Here is a 13964-nt window from a genome sequence, read left to right as displayed (position 1 = left end):
CAAGGACTCCGCTTTCCTGGGTCACAGATCCTTCAAGAATCTAACGACAGTTCACATTCACATGCTCTCCCCAGAAAAAATGCACTTATACTCACAATTATAGGGGATTGCTGAGACCCTGGAGCCTACAGGCAGTTAAGAATCCCTGCTCCAGAAAGAGCTTCCCCATGAAGGCCAGGCAGTGGCAGGGAGGGGCCCCAGTGATGCTATCAGAGGATCAGAGAAGGGCAGTTCATCAGTTAAAGGCAGTTTATTAGGGCAGCTTAATGTGGCGTGGCCTCCTCTGGGCCGCAGACCAGCTGGGAGTAGGCAGTGCGGGAACAGCTGCTCCAGGGCTCCTGTGCCGTCCCACAGGGCTTCCTCACCAAGCGGGGCCTACTGGATGGAGGCACAATTTTCAATCACCAAGACAGTGAACTTGACCCATGTGGAAGTCACTGCCCCCCTCTATCGGGCTGCTAGTGAAGGCCTTGAGGCAGGGCTGAGGTTTCTGAGCCCACGGAGGCACAGAACAACACTGGTGGGCACAGTGGCGGGCAGATGAAAACACTGACGTGGCGTGAAGAGCCGGAGCAGGTCTCTCCAAGGATGGTCCAGCCTCCGAGGAGCTCATGCCCTGGGTAGAGTGGGCTCTCTGGGTAGCAGGGAGGGGGCCAGGGCCCCCTCGGGCACCCCCAGTACTGTGGGGGGCAGGTGGGAGGAGACCTAGCTGGGTCTGCCCCGGAGGGGCCTGGCAGTCTCACAGAGCCCGAAGGCAGGGCAGCAGCAGGCAATGTGTTCACAGAGGCTCACCGCCAAAGCTGCTTCTGCTTTTCTTACGCCTGGCCTTGGTGAAGGGGATGTCAAGGGACTTAAGGCGGAAGGGCCGAGGCTGGAGCATTTCAGGGGCCTGGGTGGGTGGGATGGCAGAGCTGTTGCCAAGTGGGGAGCTGAGGCCTGGTGGCGAGCTGTGGCGTGCTGTGGAGAAGCAGGGCAGAAGCACTGGTCAGCCAGGAGCGCAGAGGATGGAGAGAAAAGACTCCGTGCGTGCGGCGTGCAAAGTCTGGTCCACCCCCCACCCAGCCAGAGGCCCTGGTCCCGCAGCTGGGACCCCAAGCTCTGAGAAGCTGCTCTGGTTGAGGCCTTGGACCCAGCACTAAGGGTCTGCATCCAAAGGGTCTGGGCTGGGAGCATGGAGTTTTAAAGCCTCAGGCTGAGGCAGCCTGGACTGTCAAGCCACACAAGCCTGGTTCACATCCCTGCTCCACCACTTCCTGGAAGTATAACCTTAGGGAGCCACTTCTCTCTGAGCCTCAGTTTCCTCATCTGCAACATGGGCATGATGCCAACTACTCGACTGATGTCAGTTCCTTTCCTGTCCAGCTTTTCCCTCCTTCTTCCTCAACTCCACCCATTCTGTCTCTCAAATAACCTCTGTGTAGAAATGAGATTTGTTTTTTATTGGTATTTTATTGGAAGCCCCGTGGTGTTTGATTTTAGTTTTAAAAGCAGAGGAACAAAGTGATTTTCGATTCTTGCTTGTAAAAGTGTGTTTTGCTTTTGTGGTCCTGTTTGCCCCCACTTGGCTCAGTGGGAGAAAGTCACCATACTGGCATCTGAGGAAGCTGGTGAGCAACTGACCAAGTCCCAGACAACCAGGCTGGGGCCCAAGCTGTGTGCTGAGGACCTTCTGCGTGTCGGGGAGACAGAGGATCCAACCCAGCACCTCCCCACCGGGAAATGGAGCAGGGAAGGAAAGGGGAGGCTGTGTACTGAGCACTTCCCACCTCATCTCACCTCATCCTGAGGAGAAGGCATATACCCCTCAGTTTACAGCTGAGGAAACTGAGGCTGAGAGAGGAAAAGGGGTTTCTGACTCAGGCCTGTGTGACTCGAAATCCTCCAGAGCTCTCAAGGAGGGCCTGGAGGACAGGAGGCGGGCAGGGTACTCACCAAGGCTCTTCATGGGACCCGTGCTGAGGATCTGGCTGGCCCGCTTAGGCCGGAAGTAGTTACTGGCAATGTTTTCGCTGTCACTCCGACTGAGCATCAGCCTGTAGCGGTCTTCTTCCTGCTGAGATTCCAAATCCTCACAGGTTAAGACCCCTTGTTTGTGCAGTTCTTACCTGGCCCCTTACCCCGGCTTCAGCAGGCTCTGCCAGCCTGGGTGGCAGAGCTGCCCTGAACCTCACGGCCCACGTTGGTGTACCCTACACTTCAGACCCCAGACACTTGCAGTGGGATCTAGGCAGCTCAGGGCAAAAGGGTCACAGTCACCAGCCAAGCCTACACACGCTCCTCCCCACCTTCCACCCCCATCTTGCTTGGGACGGGAAGGGCCTCATTCCTCCTGCAAAGCTCAAAACAAGGTCCATCGGGGCGAGGACGATACTGCACACCCTAAACCCATCACAGTATATTCATAGAACAGGTGATACAGTACTCAGCTCACAAGCTTACTTCTGATCATGAGAACTGGAGTCCCAACATTTTTATCGCCAAGGACTAGTATTTTTCACTGCTATAGTGGATTTCTTTTCTTCAGCCTGAATCTCTTCCTTCAGGGAACTACCCTTCTCCCACTTGACATGGTCCTGGTGGGGTGATCATTCATAGCACCCTAATATCACCACTCCCACCTGCCCATCCCCTTGCTACACAGCTGGACATGTGATCCAGACTGGGCCAATCACAGAACTACATCTTCTGGATATAGTCATTGGTCCAAGAGTAGGCCCATGACCCAGGCAGAGCCAATCAGAATCTTGCCACAAGCATTGGTTTAAGGATGCTCTAAAAGACCAGGTCTCTCTTCCTATTGGATCACCAATTGCTAGCAGCCATCTTTCCTGCCACATGGAGAAAGCCTGCCTGAGTCCAAACCTAGGATTCCAAGTGAAGCAGAGCCAAAAGGTCAAGAAACACACAGAACCAGGACTGGTTGAGCCCCTTGATCCAGCCATGCCTGAAACTGGTGCACTTAACATGAACCAATAAATTCCCTAGTTTGCTTACTGGAACTAAAAGCATTCTAATATAACCCATTTGTGGTCTCAGGTTAAGAATGTTTGTTTCCGGAACAACTTAACACTTTTTTTTTTCTTTACAAAGTTAAGGCATCAAAAGCAGCCGATCAGAGCTTTAACCAGCCTGAGTTGCTCAAGAGGAGATGCTTAGCTGGAATTCATTAACCTATGAGTGGCCTTATCATGACTGCAAACGTATTTTCTGTGTAAGTTTTCCAAAATATCTGTAATGGTTTAAAGCAGGGATCAGCAAATTACAGCCTATGGGCCAAATCTGGCCCACAGACTGTTCTTGTAAAGTTTCGTTGGGAAGCAGCTGTGCTCATTTGTTCACATATTGCATATGGCTGGTTTTCTGCTATCATGCAGAGCTGAGCAGTTGTGTCAGAGACCATATGGCCCCCAGACCCTAAAATATTTACTGTTTGGTCCTTTGGAGAAAAGTTCGCTGACCTCTGCTTTAAGGATATATATTTGTTGTAATACAAAACAAGGGAGATATGAAACAAAGTGACTTTAGAATCCCAGTGACTGTTTATGGAAACTCTGAGGATGCTTTCAGTCCAAGGGGACCAGCTGGGACCAAGGGAACCAGAATGAACTCCTTGGCCACTGGGATTGAAGCTGAAGCTTTCTGTCCTTCACCAGCAGGGTGGGCTGCCTTGAACCCTGCTTTTCCTCTGGTCTTTATGCACATAAAGGGCTTTTGAATGAGGGCCAGAGGGGGTGGAGGGTCTGGGTGCAAAGAATTACACAGAAAGGGTCCTGGCTCAGCCCCCCACTTTAATCATGAGGTGGACAGAAACAGAGTCCAGTTTCTACAGCAGCGCTGACCCACTGCACCTTGGGGGCCAAGCCTGCCTGGCGCCAGCTCTCCCCTCGCTCTCCCAGAGACCTTACCGTGCCTGGTTCACCGTTGTCCACTGTGGAGGTTTTGCGGGCTGATCTGTTCTGTAGCCCTGTTGAAACTGCTATGAGAAAACAGAAGCTGAGGTCACTGCTGCCTGGAATGAGGGCCAGAGGGACAGGGGGCTGGGCGCTCAGGCCTGGCTCAGGCTTGGAGCCAGGGGAGGACACCTCCCAGGCCAAGCAAGGGGATGGCTTTGGGAAACAGACAACAGGAGGGCTCAGACCAAAGAAGCCACTCCACTGCCTCCAGGCTAGAGAGCAGGTGGGCGCAGGGAGAAAGGCCACTCTGCCTGCAGACTGTGGGAAATGGGGTGGCTGGAGTTTCAGTAGGGATGGTGCCAGTGCCGTCTGTGATCGTCAGAGATGTAGGACCTGGATGGATACCCTCTGACCAGGTGAGGACCGGTGAGGGCCCCGTGGGATGTAGGAGCCTGCTGCTCCCTGAACGGGCAGAGCCAGCACGTGGCTGAGGAGGATCCACCGCAAGTCTGACCCTACTCTGACTCAGCGGAGGTGGGGAAGCCTTCAAGATCATCTTTGCCAACCCCTTCTTTGGGAAGATCAGGGGACCAAAGCCCAGAGAGGGACAGTGACCAAGATAAGGTCACACAGGAGGTCAGTGGCAAAAGCAGAAGGTGAACCAGGCCTGAAACTTGAACAGCTAGTTTCTGTCCCTGGCCTACAACTCACCGCTATGACTGTGATTTTGGATAAATCACTTACATTCTCTGAGATTCCTCATATGTAAAACAGGTGTAAAAAATCTTTGTCCTTCACAGGGTTATTGTAGGATGAAATAATGACAATGATGATCATGATAAGAAAATGTACCACACATTTAAGGTGCGCCAGGCATGGCTCTAAGGGTTTTACATGCACTAACACATTTTAAGCCACCCAGCAATCTTTAAGGAAAGTGCTGTTATGAATCCCCATTTCACAGAGGAGGGCACTGAGTCCCCAAAAGGTCACACACAGAATGGTGGAGCCAGAATTCCAACCCACATCTGTCTGACTCTTAGGTCCCCAACATTTTGGGTACCCAGAGTCACATGTCTGCTGTACCCACAGCCAGCAGGGAGAGGTGCATGGCCACCTGTCAGCCTGCAGGAGGGCAAACTGTGGAGAAGGGCGGGGACAACTGCTGGGGGGCAGCGCAGCACAGTTCCTGACCTACTGGGAGACTGGTTTTTATGATGATGGGCTGGGGGATCTTCCAGAGGCCATTATCCTCATCCCAGCAGGACTCGAGCCTTATCTTCTCCAGGTTGCTATAGTTACAGTCCCGGCGAATCAGGGGCTGCACCAGCTCCAAGAGCTGCTGGAAGAGCTTAAAGTCACGTTCCTGCCGACGGATGGTGGCCAAGTAATCGATCTTCTCTAGCTCGAACTCTGACTGCAGATCTTTGATCTCCACCTCTGCCGCTCGAAGCTAAAAACAAAGGATGACAAGCAGTGAGCAGGAAAGACAGCGACACATTTCACCATCCATCTGACCTCTGCATCCGCTCCCTGCCCCTCCGGCCAGCCACTCATCCTCTGCTCACTGATCCGCTCACCCGTCCATTCTGATCTCCACCGTCGGTCCTGTCATCCTTCCATTGATTCATTGACCTTCCCTCCCACCTCTCCACTCAGTGTTTAAACGAGCACCTACAGGGTCCACAGCCCTGCAGAAAGCAGGAAGAGAGGCTGATCATCAACCCCCACTGCCAGCCCTCCGTCTCTATCCCACACTCATACATTTTATTCAGGAGCCTTTCAGAAGGCTCCACACATAACACTGTAGTCACCACGGTCCTACAAGATCTCAGAGAACTGTACAAATGCTTTTTTCTAAAAGAAGCAATAGGCATAAATTCTCAGACTCAACAGTCCTTGCTCTCCCACTGCCACAATCCTGTTATGATGTGACAAACACCAGACTTAAGAATCAGACCCACCTTGATTTAACCATGGGTTCCAGATTTTTTTGATCTCCTGCCCAGGTCTGCCAGACTGGCCCTCCATAGCCTCCTAAGCATGGGGACTCCCAACTCCAACCAGGCCCTCCCTGAACCCCAAGACACCTTGGCGCAATCTGTTTCCTCAAAGAGCAGGGACAGTTTGATTAGTAAAGAAGACTGTTTTAGGGCTTCCCTGGTGGCGCAGTGGTTGGGAGTCCGCCTGCTAATGCACGGGACACGGGTTCGAGCTCTGGTCCGGGAGGATCCCACACGCCACGGAGCAACTAAGCCCGTGGCCACAACTGCTGAGCCTGCGCGCTATAGCCCGTGAGCCACAACTACTGAAGTCCGCACGCCTAGAGCCCGTGCTCCACAACAAGAGAAGCCACCGCCATGAGAAGCCTGCGTACTGCAACGAAGAGTAGTCCCTGCTCACCGTAACTAGAGAAAGCCTGTGCACAGCAACGAAGACCCAAGGCAGCCATAAATAAATAAATAAAAGACTGTTTTAAGTTCATGGGAGGGCTTTCCTGGTGGTGCAGTGGTTAAGAATCCGCCTGCCAACGCAGGGGACATGGGTTTGAGCCCTGGTCCGGGAAGATCCCACGTGCCACGGAGCAACTAACCCTGTGCACCACAACTACCGAGCCTGTGTACCACAACTACTGAAGCTCACACGCCTAGAGCCCATGCTCCGCAACAAGAGAAGCCACCGCAATGAGAAGCCTGTGCACCGCAACTAGAGAAAGCCCATGCACAGCAACGAAGACCCAATGCAGACAAAAATAAATAAATAAAATAAAATAAATTTTAAAAAGAATTTTAAAATAAATTCATGGGAATGATAGTCACATGTAACCAACTGAGAACACAGGATGCCTGGTAGGACACAGGTGGGCGGGGAGCCATCAGGGAGGGGTGGGTACAGAGGGCCTTCAATTAAATTAATTATGCTCCACGAATGTAGCTAGATAATAGATACATGGCATTCATGGTAACAATCTTAATATATTTTTGTACATTTGTAATCATTCACAATGATTTTTATAACAGCTTTATTGAGATATAGTTCACATCATACAATTCACCCATTTAAAGTGTACAATTTAGGAATTCCTTGGTGGTCCAGTGGTTAGGACTCCACGCTCTCACTGCCAAGGGCCTGGGTTCAATCCTTTAGCAGGGAACTAAAATCCCACAAGCTGTGCAGCACAGCCAAAAAATAAAATAAAATAAAAAATAAAGTATACAATTCAGTGGCTTTTAGCATATTCAGAGTTGTACAATCATCACCACCTGTCTACTTTCTGTCTCTATAGATATGCTTATTCTGGACATTTCATATAAATGTAATCATACAACATGTGGTCTTTTGTAGCTAGCTTCTTTCAATGAACATAGAGTTTTCAAGGTTCACCCATGTTGTAGAACATGTCAGTACTTCATTCTTTTTCCTGCCAAATAATATTCCATTGTGTGGATATATCATATTATTTTTTCATTCATGATTGTTTTCATTTGCAGCTATAATAAATAATGCAACTATGAACATCAGTGTACAATTTTTTGTGTGGATATATTTTTGTTGTTCTTGAGTGTAACTGCTGGGTCATATGGTAACACTATGTTTAAGCAACTGAGGAACGTCCAGACTATTTTTCAAAGCAGTATATGAGGGCTCCACATACCCACAAGCAGTATATGAGGCCTCCAATTTCTCCACATCCTCACCAACATTTGTTATTGTATGTCATTTTTACTACAATCATCCCAGTAGGTGTGAGATGGTATCTCACTGTGGTTTTGAGTTGCATTTCCCTAATGGCTAATGATGTTGAACATCTTTTCATGTGTTTATTGGCCATTTGTATATCTTCTTTGGAGAAATGTCTGTTCAGATCCTTTGCCCATTTTAAAATTGGGTGGTCTTTTTATTCTTGAGTTGTAAGTTTTTTAAATATTTTCTAGATGCAAGCATCTTATCATACTATATGATTTGAAAATATTTTCTTTCATTCTGTGAGATGTCTTTTCTTTTTTTTGATAGTGTTCCTTGAAGCACAAAAGTTTAATTTTTTTTAAATACCTGCTGGTTCTTTTTTTGTTTTACTTTGTTGTGTTTTGGCTGCACCCTGCAGCTTGTGGGATCTTAGCTCCCTGACCAGGGATTGAACCTGGGCCCTCAGCAGTGAAAGTGTGGGGTCCTAATCACTGGACCACCAGGGAATTCCTACAAAAGTTTAATTTTGATTAAGTCCAATTTATCTTTTATTCCTTTGTTGTTTGTGCTTTTGGTATCATACCTAAGAAAGCATTACCTAATTAAAGGTAATAAAGATTTAAACCTGCATGTTCTTCTAAGAGTTTTATAGTTTTAGCTCTTCTATTTAGGTTTTTGACTCATTTTGAGTTAATTTTTGTATACTACATGAGGTTGGAGTTCAGCATCTTTCTTTGGCATGTGGGTATCTAGTTGTCCCAGCATCATTTGTTGAAAAGACTATCCTTTCTCCATTCAATCATCTTGGCACCCTTGTTGAAAATCAACTAACTGTAAATGTGAGGGTTTATTTCTAGACCCCCAGTTCCATTCCACTGATTCTATATGTCTGTCTTTACACCAGTACCACTCAGCCTTGATTACTGTAAATTTGTAGTAAATTTTGAATCAGGATGTATGAGTCCTCCAACTCTGTTCTTTTCAAGATTATTTTGGCTATTCTGAGTCCCTTGAATTTCCATATGAACTTTAAGATCAGCTTGTCAATTTCTTCAAAGAAGCCAGCTGGTTCTTTGAGAGTGATTGCATTGAAATCTGCAGATCAATTTGAGAAGTATTGCCATCTTGTCAAAATTAAGTCTTCCAATCTATGAACATGGTATATCTTTCCATTTATTTAGATATCCTTTTCTCTCTCTCTCTTTTTTTTTTTTTTTGGTCACGCTGCGCAGCATACAGGGTATCTTAGTTCCCTGACCAGGGATCGAACCCATGCCCCTTGCAGTGGAGGTGCAGAGTCTTAACCACTGGACCGCCAGGGAAGTTTCTATTTAGGTATTCTTAATTTCTCTCAACAATGTTTTATAGTTTTTGGAATATAAGTTTTGTACTTCTTTTGTAAAAGTTTTTCCTGGGCTTCCCTGGTGGTGCAGTGGTTAAGAATCCACCTGCCAATGAAGGGGACACGGGTTCAAGCCCTGGTCCAGGAAGATCCCACATGCTGCGGAGCAACTAAGCCCATGCACCACAACTACTGAGCCTGTACTCTAGAGCCTGCGAGACACAACTACAGAAGCCCGCGTGCCTAGAGTCCGTGCTCTGCAACAAGAGAAGCCACCGCAATGAGAAGCCCGTACACTGCAACAAAGAGTAGCCCCCACTCTCTGCAACTAGAGAAAGCCCACGCGCAGCAACGAAGACCCAACGCAGCCAAAAATAAATAAATAAGTTTATTTTTTTAAAGTTATAATGGAGAAGGATACCCCATAGAGGAAAACAAATAAAATAAAATACCTAAGTGTAAAATTAACAAGATATGTCTAAAACCTATATGAGAAAATCTATAAAATTCTCCTGAGTGACATAAAAATTGATTTGAACTAATAGAAAGATATGTCATGGCATGGATGTTCCTGAACAGGATAACTCAACTTCATAAAACTGTCAGTACTCCCAAGCTAACTTATAAATATAACATAATTCTCCCCAAAATTCCACCCGCTTTTTTCTTTTTCTTTTGAGCTAACCCAATTGTTTATAAAGTTCATTTGCGGGGCGGGGGGGGGGAAGCAAACAAGAAAGAATAGCCAGGTAAAACCTGGAAAAGAAAATCACTAAGAGAGGATTATGAGATTATAAAACAGATTATAAAGCCTCTGAATTTTAAACAAAGTAGCTGACACTGGTACATGAATAGACAGAGCAAGAGAAATGAATAGAAAATCCAGAAATACATCTAAGTACATACAGAAACTTAGCATACAAAAGAACAGCACTGAAGTCAGCGGAGAATAAATGGACTTTTCAAAAAATGGTGCAAAAGATAATATTGAATCAGCTCCTCACATGTGCACCACAATAAATTCCAAGTGGATCAGAGATTTAAATGTAAAAAAAAAAAAAAAAAACCTCCATACAAGTTCTAGAAGAAAACACAAGTGAAGATTTCCAACTATGACTCAAAATCTACATGCAATAATTTAAAAGTTGCTCAACTTGACCAAAAAAAAATTTTATGGAAAAATACCATAAAGCATAGTAAAAAGTGACAATAACAAACTAGAAGAAAAAATATTTCCAACTTATATCACAGACCAACAGTTAATATCTCTAATATAAATTATAATACTTCTTATATAAAGAGCTCCTACAAGTAGAGAAGAAAAAGAACCACCATCTTGTGAACACAGTTCCGAGAATAAAACCTGCAAACATCCCTAAAACATATGAAAAAATGCTCAACCTTGCTCACAGTATAAAAAATGCAGATTAAAACTGCACTGAATCATAAAATAAATGTCTTGGGAATGTAACACACAGCATGGAGACTACAGTTAATAACACTGTGTTGCATATTTGAAAGTTGCTAAGAGAGTTGATCTTAAAGGTTCTCATCACAAGAAAAAGAATTTGTAACTGTGTGAGGTGACGCATGTTAACTAGACTTATTTTGGCGATAATTTCACAATACGTACAAATACCCAATCATTATGTTGTATACTGAAACTAATATAATGTTATATGTCAATTATATCTCAATTTTTCTTAATGTAAAAAAGGAAACTACGGACTTTCTTGGCAGTCCAGTGGTTAAGACTCCGTGCTTCCACTGCACGGGGCGTGGGTTCCATCCCTGGTCAGGGAACTAAGATCCTGCGTGCTGAGCAGCGTGGCCAATAAGTAAATAAATAAATAAATCTAGGGGGGAATAATGTGAGGACTCCATTTAAAAAAAAAAAAAACGAAAACTGGGCTTCCCTGGTGGCGCAGTGGTTGAGAGTCCGCCTGCCGATGCAGGGGACACGGGTTCGTGACCCGGTCCAGGAAGATCCCACATGCCGTGGAGCGGCTGGGCCTGTGAGCCATGGCCACTGAGCCTGAGCGTCCGGAGCCTGTGCTCTGCAACGGGAGAGGCCACAACAGCGAGAGGCCCGCGTACCGCAAATAAATAAATAAATAAAATAAAATAAAATAAAATAAAATAATAAAAAAAAGAAAACTACACTGAGGTACTACTTCTTATCTATCAGAATGTCAAAAATCCAAAAAATTTTCAGTATAATCTGTTGGTGAGGCTGTGAGAAAACACACGCATGTGTGCTAGTGGAAGCACAAAAGGACACAGCCCCCATGGAGGGAAGTTGGCAATATCTAGCAAAATCACACATGTATTTACTCTTTGTCCCAGTGGTCCCAGTTGGAGGAATTGATTCCAAAGGAATCTACCAAAAATATAATAGTAGTATGCACAGACTATTCACTAGAGCACTCCTTATTGTAGCAAAAGACTGGAAATGTCCATCATGACTTTTGAGTAAACAATGATACAGCCTCACGGTAGAGTACCATGTAGCAGTAAAAAGGAATGAGGAATATTTCTAGATATTGCTATGGAGTGATCTTCAGAATATATCATTATGTGAAAAAAAAAAAGCTAGGTGGGGGAAGTGTGTATTGTACCTACTTTTATCCAAGAAGGGGGAGGATATGTATGGGGAGAGGGATGGGTGTACACACACACACACACACACACACACACACACACGTTTGCCTATATTTTAAAAATATATACACAGATACCTAAATCTGAATCTCCCCAGAGAGAACCTCAGAAAAACATACAGAACAATGAGGAGAAAAAATAAAACCATCCTGAGCCCAGGCACTGATCGGGAGACAGAGAACACTAGAAGCTTCAAATTACCAATAAATTCAGCAGACAGCTCCTAGCCCACCCCACAGGGGGATAAGTGGAGGGCACCCAGGAAAGCATAGAGTGGAAGGACAAGGTGACAGAAGGCAGCTAAATCACTCCCCAAAGAGAAAGCCCCACTCTGACGGTGGGAAAACACTGAAAACAGATCTGACATTGGGAAATTGATAGGAGAGACTGAAATGTGTGCAGGACTCAAACTATTAGTCTCTCTAAGGCACTGCTCTGGAGGTCATTTAGAGAGCACTTAGAAGTGGGAGATGCCCCTTGAGGTGGAAATTAAAAGTCCTGCAGAGGGGCTTCCCTGGTGGCGCAGTGGTTGAGAGTCCGCCTGCCAATGCTGGGGACGCAGGTTCGTGCCCCAGTCCGGGAGGATCCCACATGCCGTGGAGCGGCTGGGCCCGTGAGCCATGGCCGCTGAGCCTGCACGTCCGGAGCCTGTGCTTCGCAACGGGAGAGGCCACAACAGTGAGAGGCCTGCATGCCGCAAAAAAAAAAAAGTCCTGCAGAAACAAGAGAAAATTACAAAAGAAGCAATGGCCCCTCTCACCAAAATAAATAAATAATTAATTAATTAAAAAAAAAAAAAACCTGCTTTGGAAGGCAAGATTTTTGCCCCTACGATTTTCGTCCCCTGGCGTTATGCCTATGAGTATGTTATCTTAAATGGCAAAAAGGCCTTTGCAAATGGAATTAATGTTATTAATCAATTGACTTTAAAATAGGGAGATTATCCCGTATTATCGAGTGGGTCCAAGGTAATCAAGTGTGCCACGTGGGAGAGGGGGGCAGAGAGATGGGCAGAAGAGGTGCATTGGAAGGGAGGCTTCACAGAAGTAAGGCAGGAGGAGAGTCAAAGAGATTGGAAGCAGGATTCCCTGGTGGTGCAGTGGTCAAGAATCCTCCTGCCAATGCAGGGGACATGGGTTCAAGCCCTGGTCCAGGAAGATCCCACACTCCGCAGAGCAACTAAGCCCGTGCGCCACAACTACTGAACTCGTGCGCCTAGAGCCCGTGCTCTACAAGAGAAGCCACTGCAATGAGAAGCCCACGCACAGCAACGAAGAGCAGCCCCTGCTTGCTGCAGCTAGAGAAAGCCCACGTGCATCAATGAAGACCCAATGCAGCCACAAATAAATAAATAAAATAAATAAATTTATTTTTTAAAAATCCATTAAAAAAAAAAAAAGGAACTGGAAGCAGGAGAGGGACTCTATCATCCAGGCTGCCTTTGAAGGGGGACAGGCGCCAGGAAATGCCGGCTGCCTCCAGAAACTGAGAATGACCATGGCTGACAGCCAGCAAGGAGATGGGAACCTCAATCCTACAGTCACGTAGGAATAAATTCTGTCAGCAACCTGCAAATGGATTCTCCCCTAGGACCTCCAGAAAGAAATGCAGTCCTGCCATACCTTCAGTTCAGCCTTGTGGAATTCTAAGCAGAGAAACCAAGCCACGCTGTACCTGGAATCTGACCTACAGAACTGTGAAATAATATATTTGTGTTGTTTCAGGCAACTAAATGTGTGGTAATTTGCTACAGCAGCCATAGGACACTAATGAAAAGCTCTATGTAAAGCTGCGCTTCCGCATGGCCAGAAGAGTGTGCTATCAAATAGGAAAGCCTAGCAAGGCACCCCGAACCTTTACCTCTGTATGGCTGTTAGCATAACTGATGCCATCCTGGGCCCGTTCAGTTCCTCCTGTCCTTTCACGGACCCTACCTAGGGCTGTACAGGGTAGTAAATCTCTTCTGTGCAGGGCTTTGTAGTTAACAGATACTGTTTAACTATGATGAAGTCCAGGTAGCCTCTATGCTCTGGTAGTCTCCAAACAATGAGGAAGACCTTCCCTGACGTATTCCTACTGCCCACAAGACTAGTTATCCATTCATAAATCTTGACTTAAAAGTGCTCCTCCTGTTTTCAAGTACCTACCCCCACACACTAGGTAAATACAGAATTGTCCCAACGCCCCCTCGGTGCTGCGGAGCGCGGCTGCGAATGCTTCCGAATTGCCACCTGCCCAGTCCCACCCTGTGACTACCTTACCCTATAATCAACTGATCCACTGATTATATGGAGCTGCCTGCCTCGTTTTTCTTTCCCAAGGTGTCTCAGTTTGGTGGGTACTTTTTGTTCCCTCCAACCTCCAAGAACCTCTGCATTCAA

The 13964-nt window shown here is 46.5% G+C and overlaps 1 protein-coding gene across 3 annotated transcripts in view; it reads right to left on the bottom strand.

The window, feature by feature from the left end:
• Positions 1 to 693: 693 nt before the first annotated feature.
• KIF17 (kinesin family member 17) overlaps positions 694 to 13964 on the bottom strand; it is a gene marked incomplete at its 5' end in the record, with an annotated part of 47978 nt that continues 34707 nt past the window's right edge. Inside the window, 4 exons of one of the 3 annotated variants that reach the window (XM_081224488.1) lie at positions 694 to 957; positions 1933 to 2053; positions 3906 to 3973; positions 5088 to 5346. In XM_081224488.1, the coding sequence (XP_081080614.1) occupies positions 779 to 957; positions 1933 to 2053; positions 3906 to 3973; positions 5088 to 5346 (627 nt within the window). In that variant the 3' untranslated portion in view covers positions 694 to 778. Of the gene's footprint in view, positions 958 to 1932; positions 2054 to 3905; positions 3977 to 5087; positions 5347 to 13964 lie in introns of all 3 variants that reach the window. The other 2 variants (XM_081224489.1, XM_081224490.1) reach the window with 2 other exon arrangements.

This window comes from Mesoplodon bidens (assembly GCF_964165515.1).
Source record: "Mesoplodon bidens genome assembly, chromosome: 2".
NCBI lineage: Eukaryota > Metazoa > Chordata > Mammalia > Artiodactyla > Ziphiidae > Mesoplodon > Mesoplodon bidens.
This window is presented reverse-complemented; position numbering and strand designations above follow the sequence as displayed.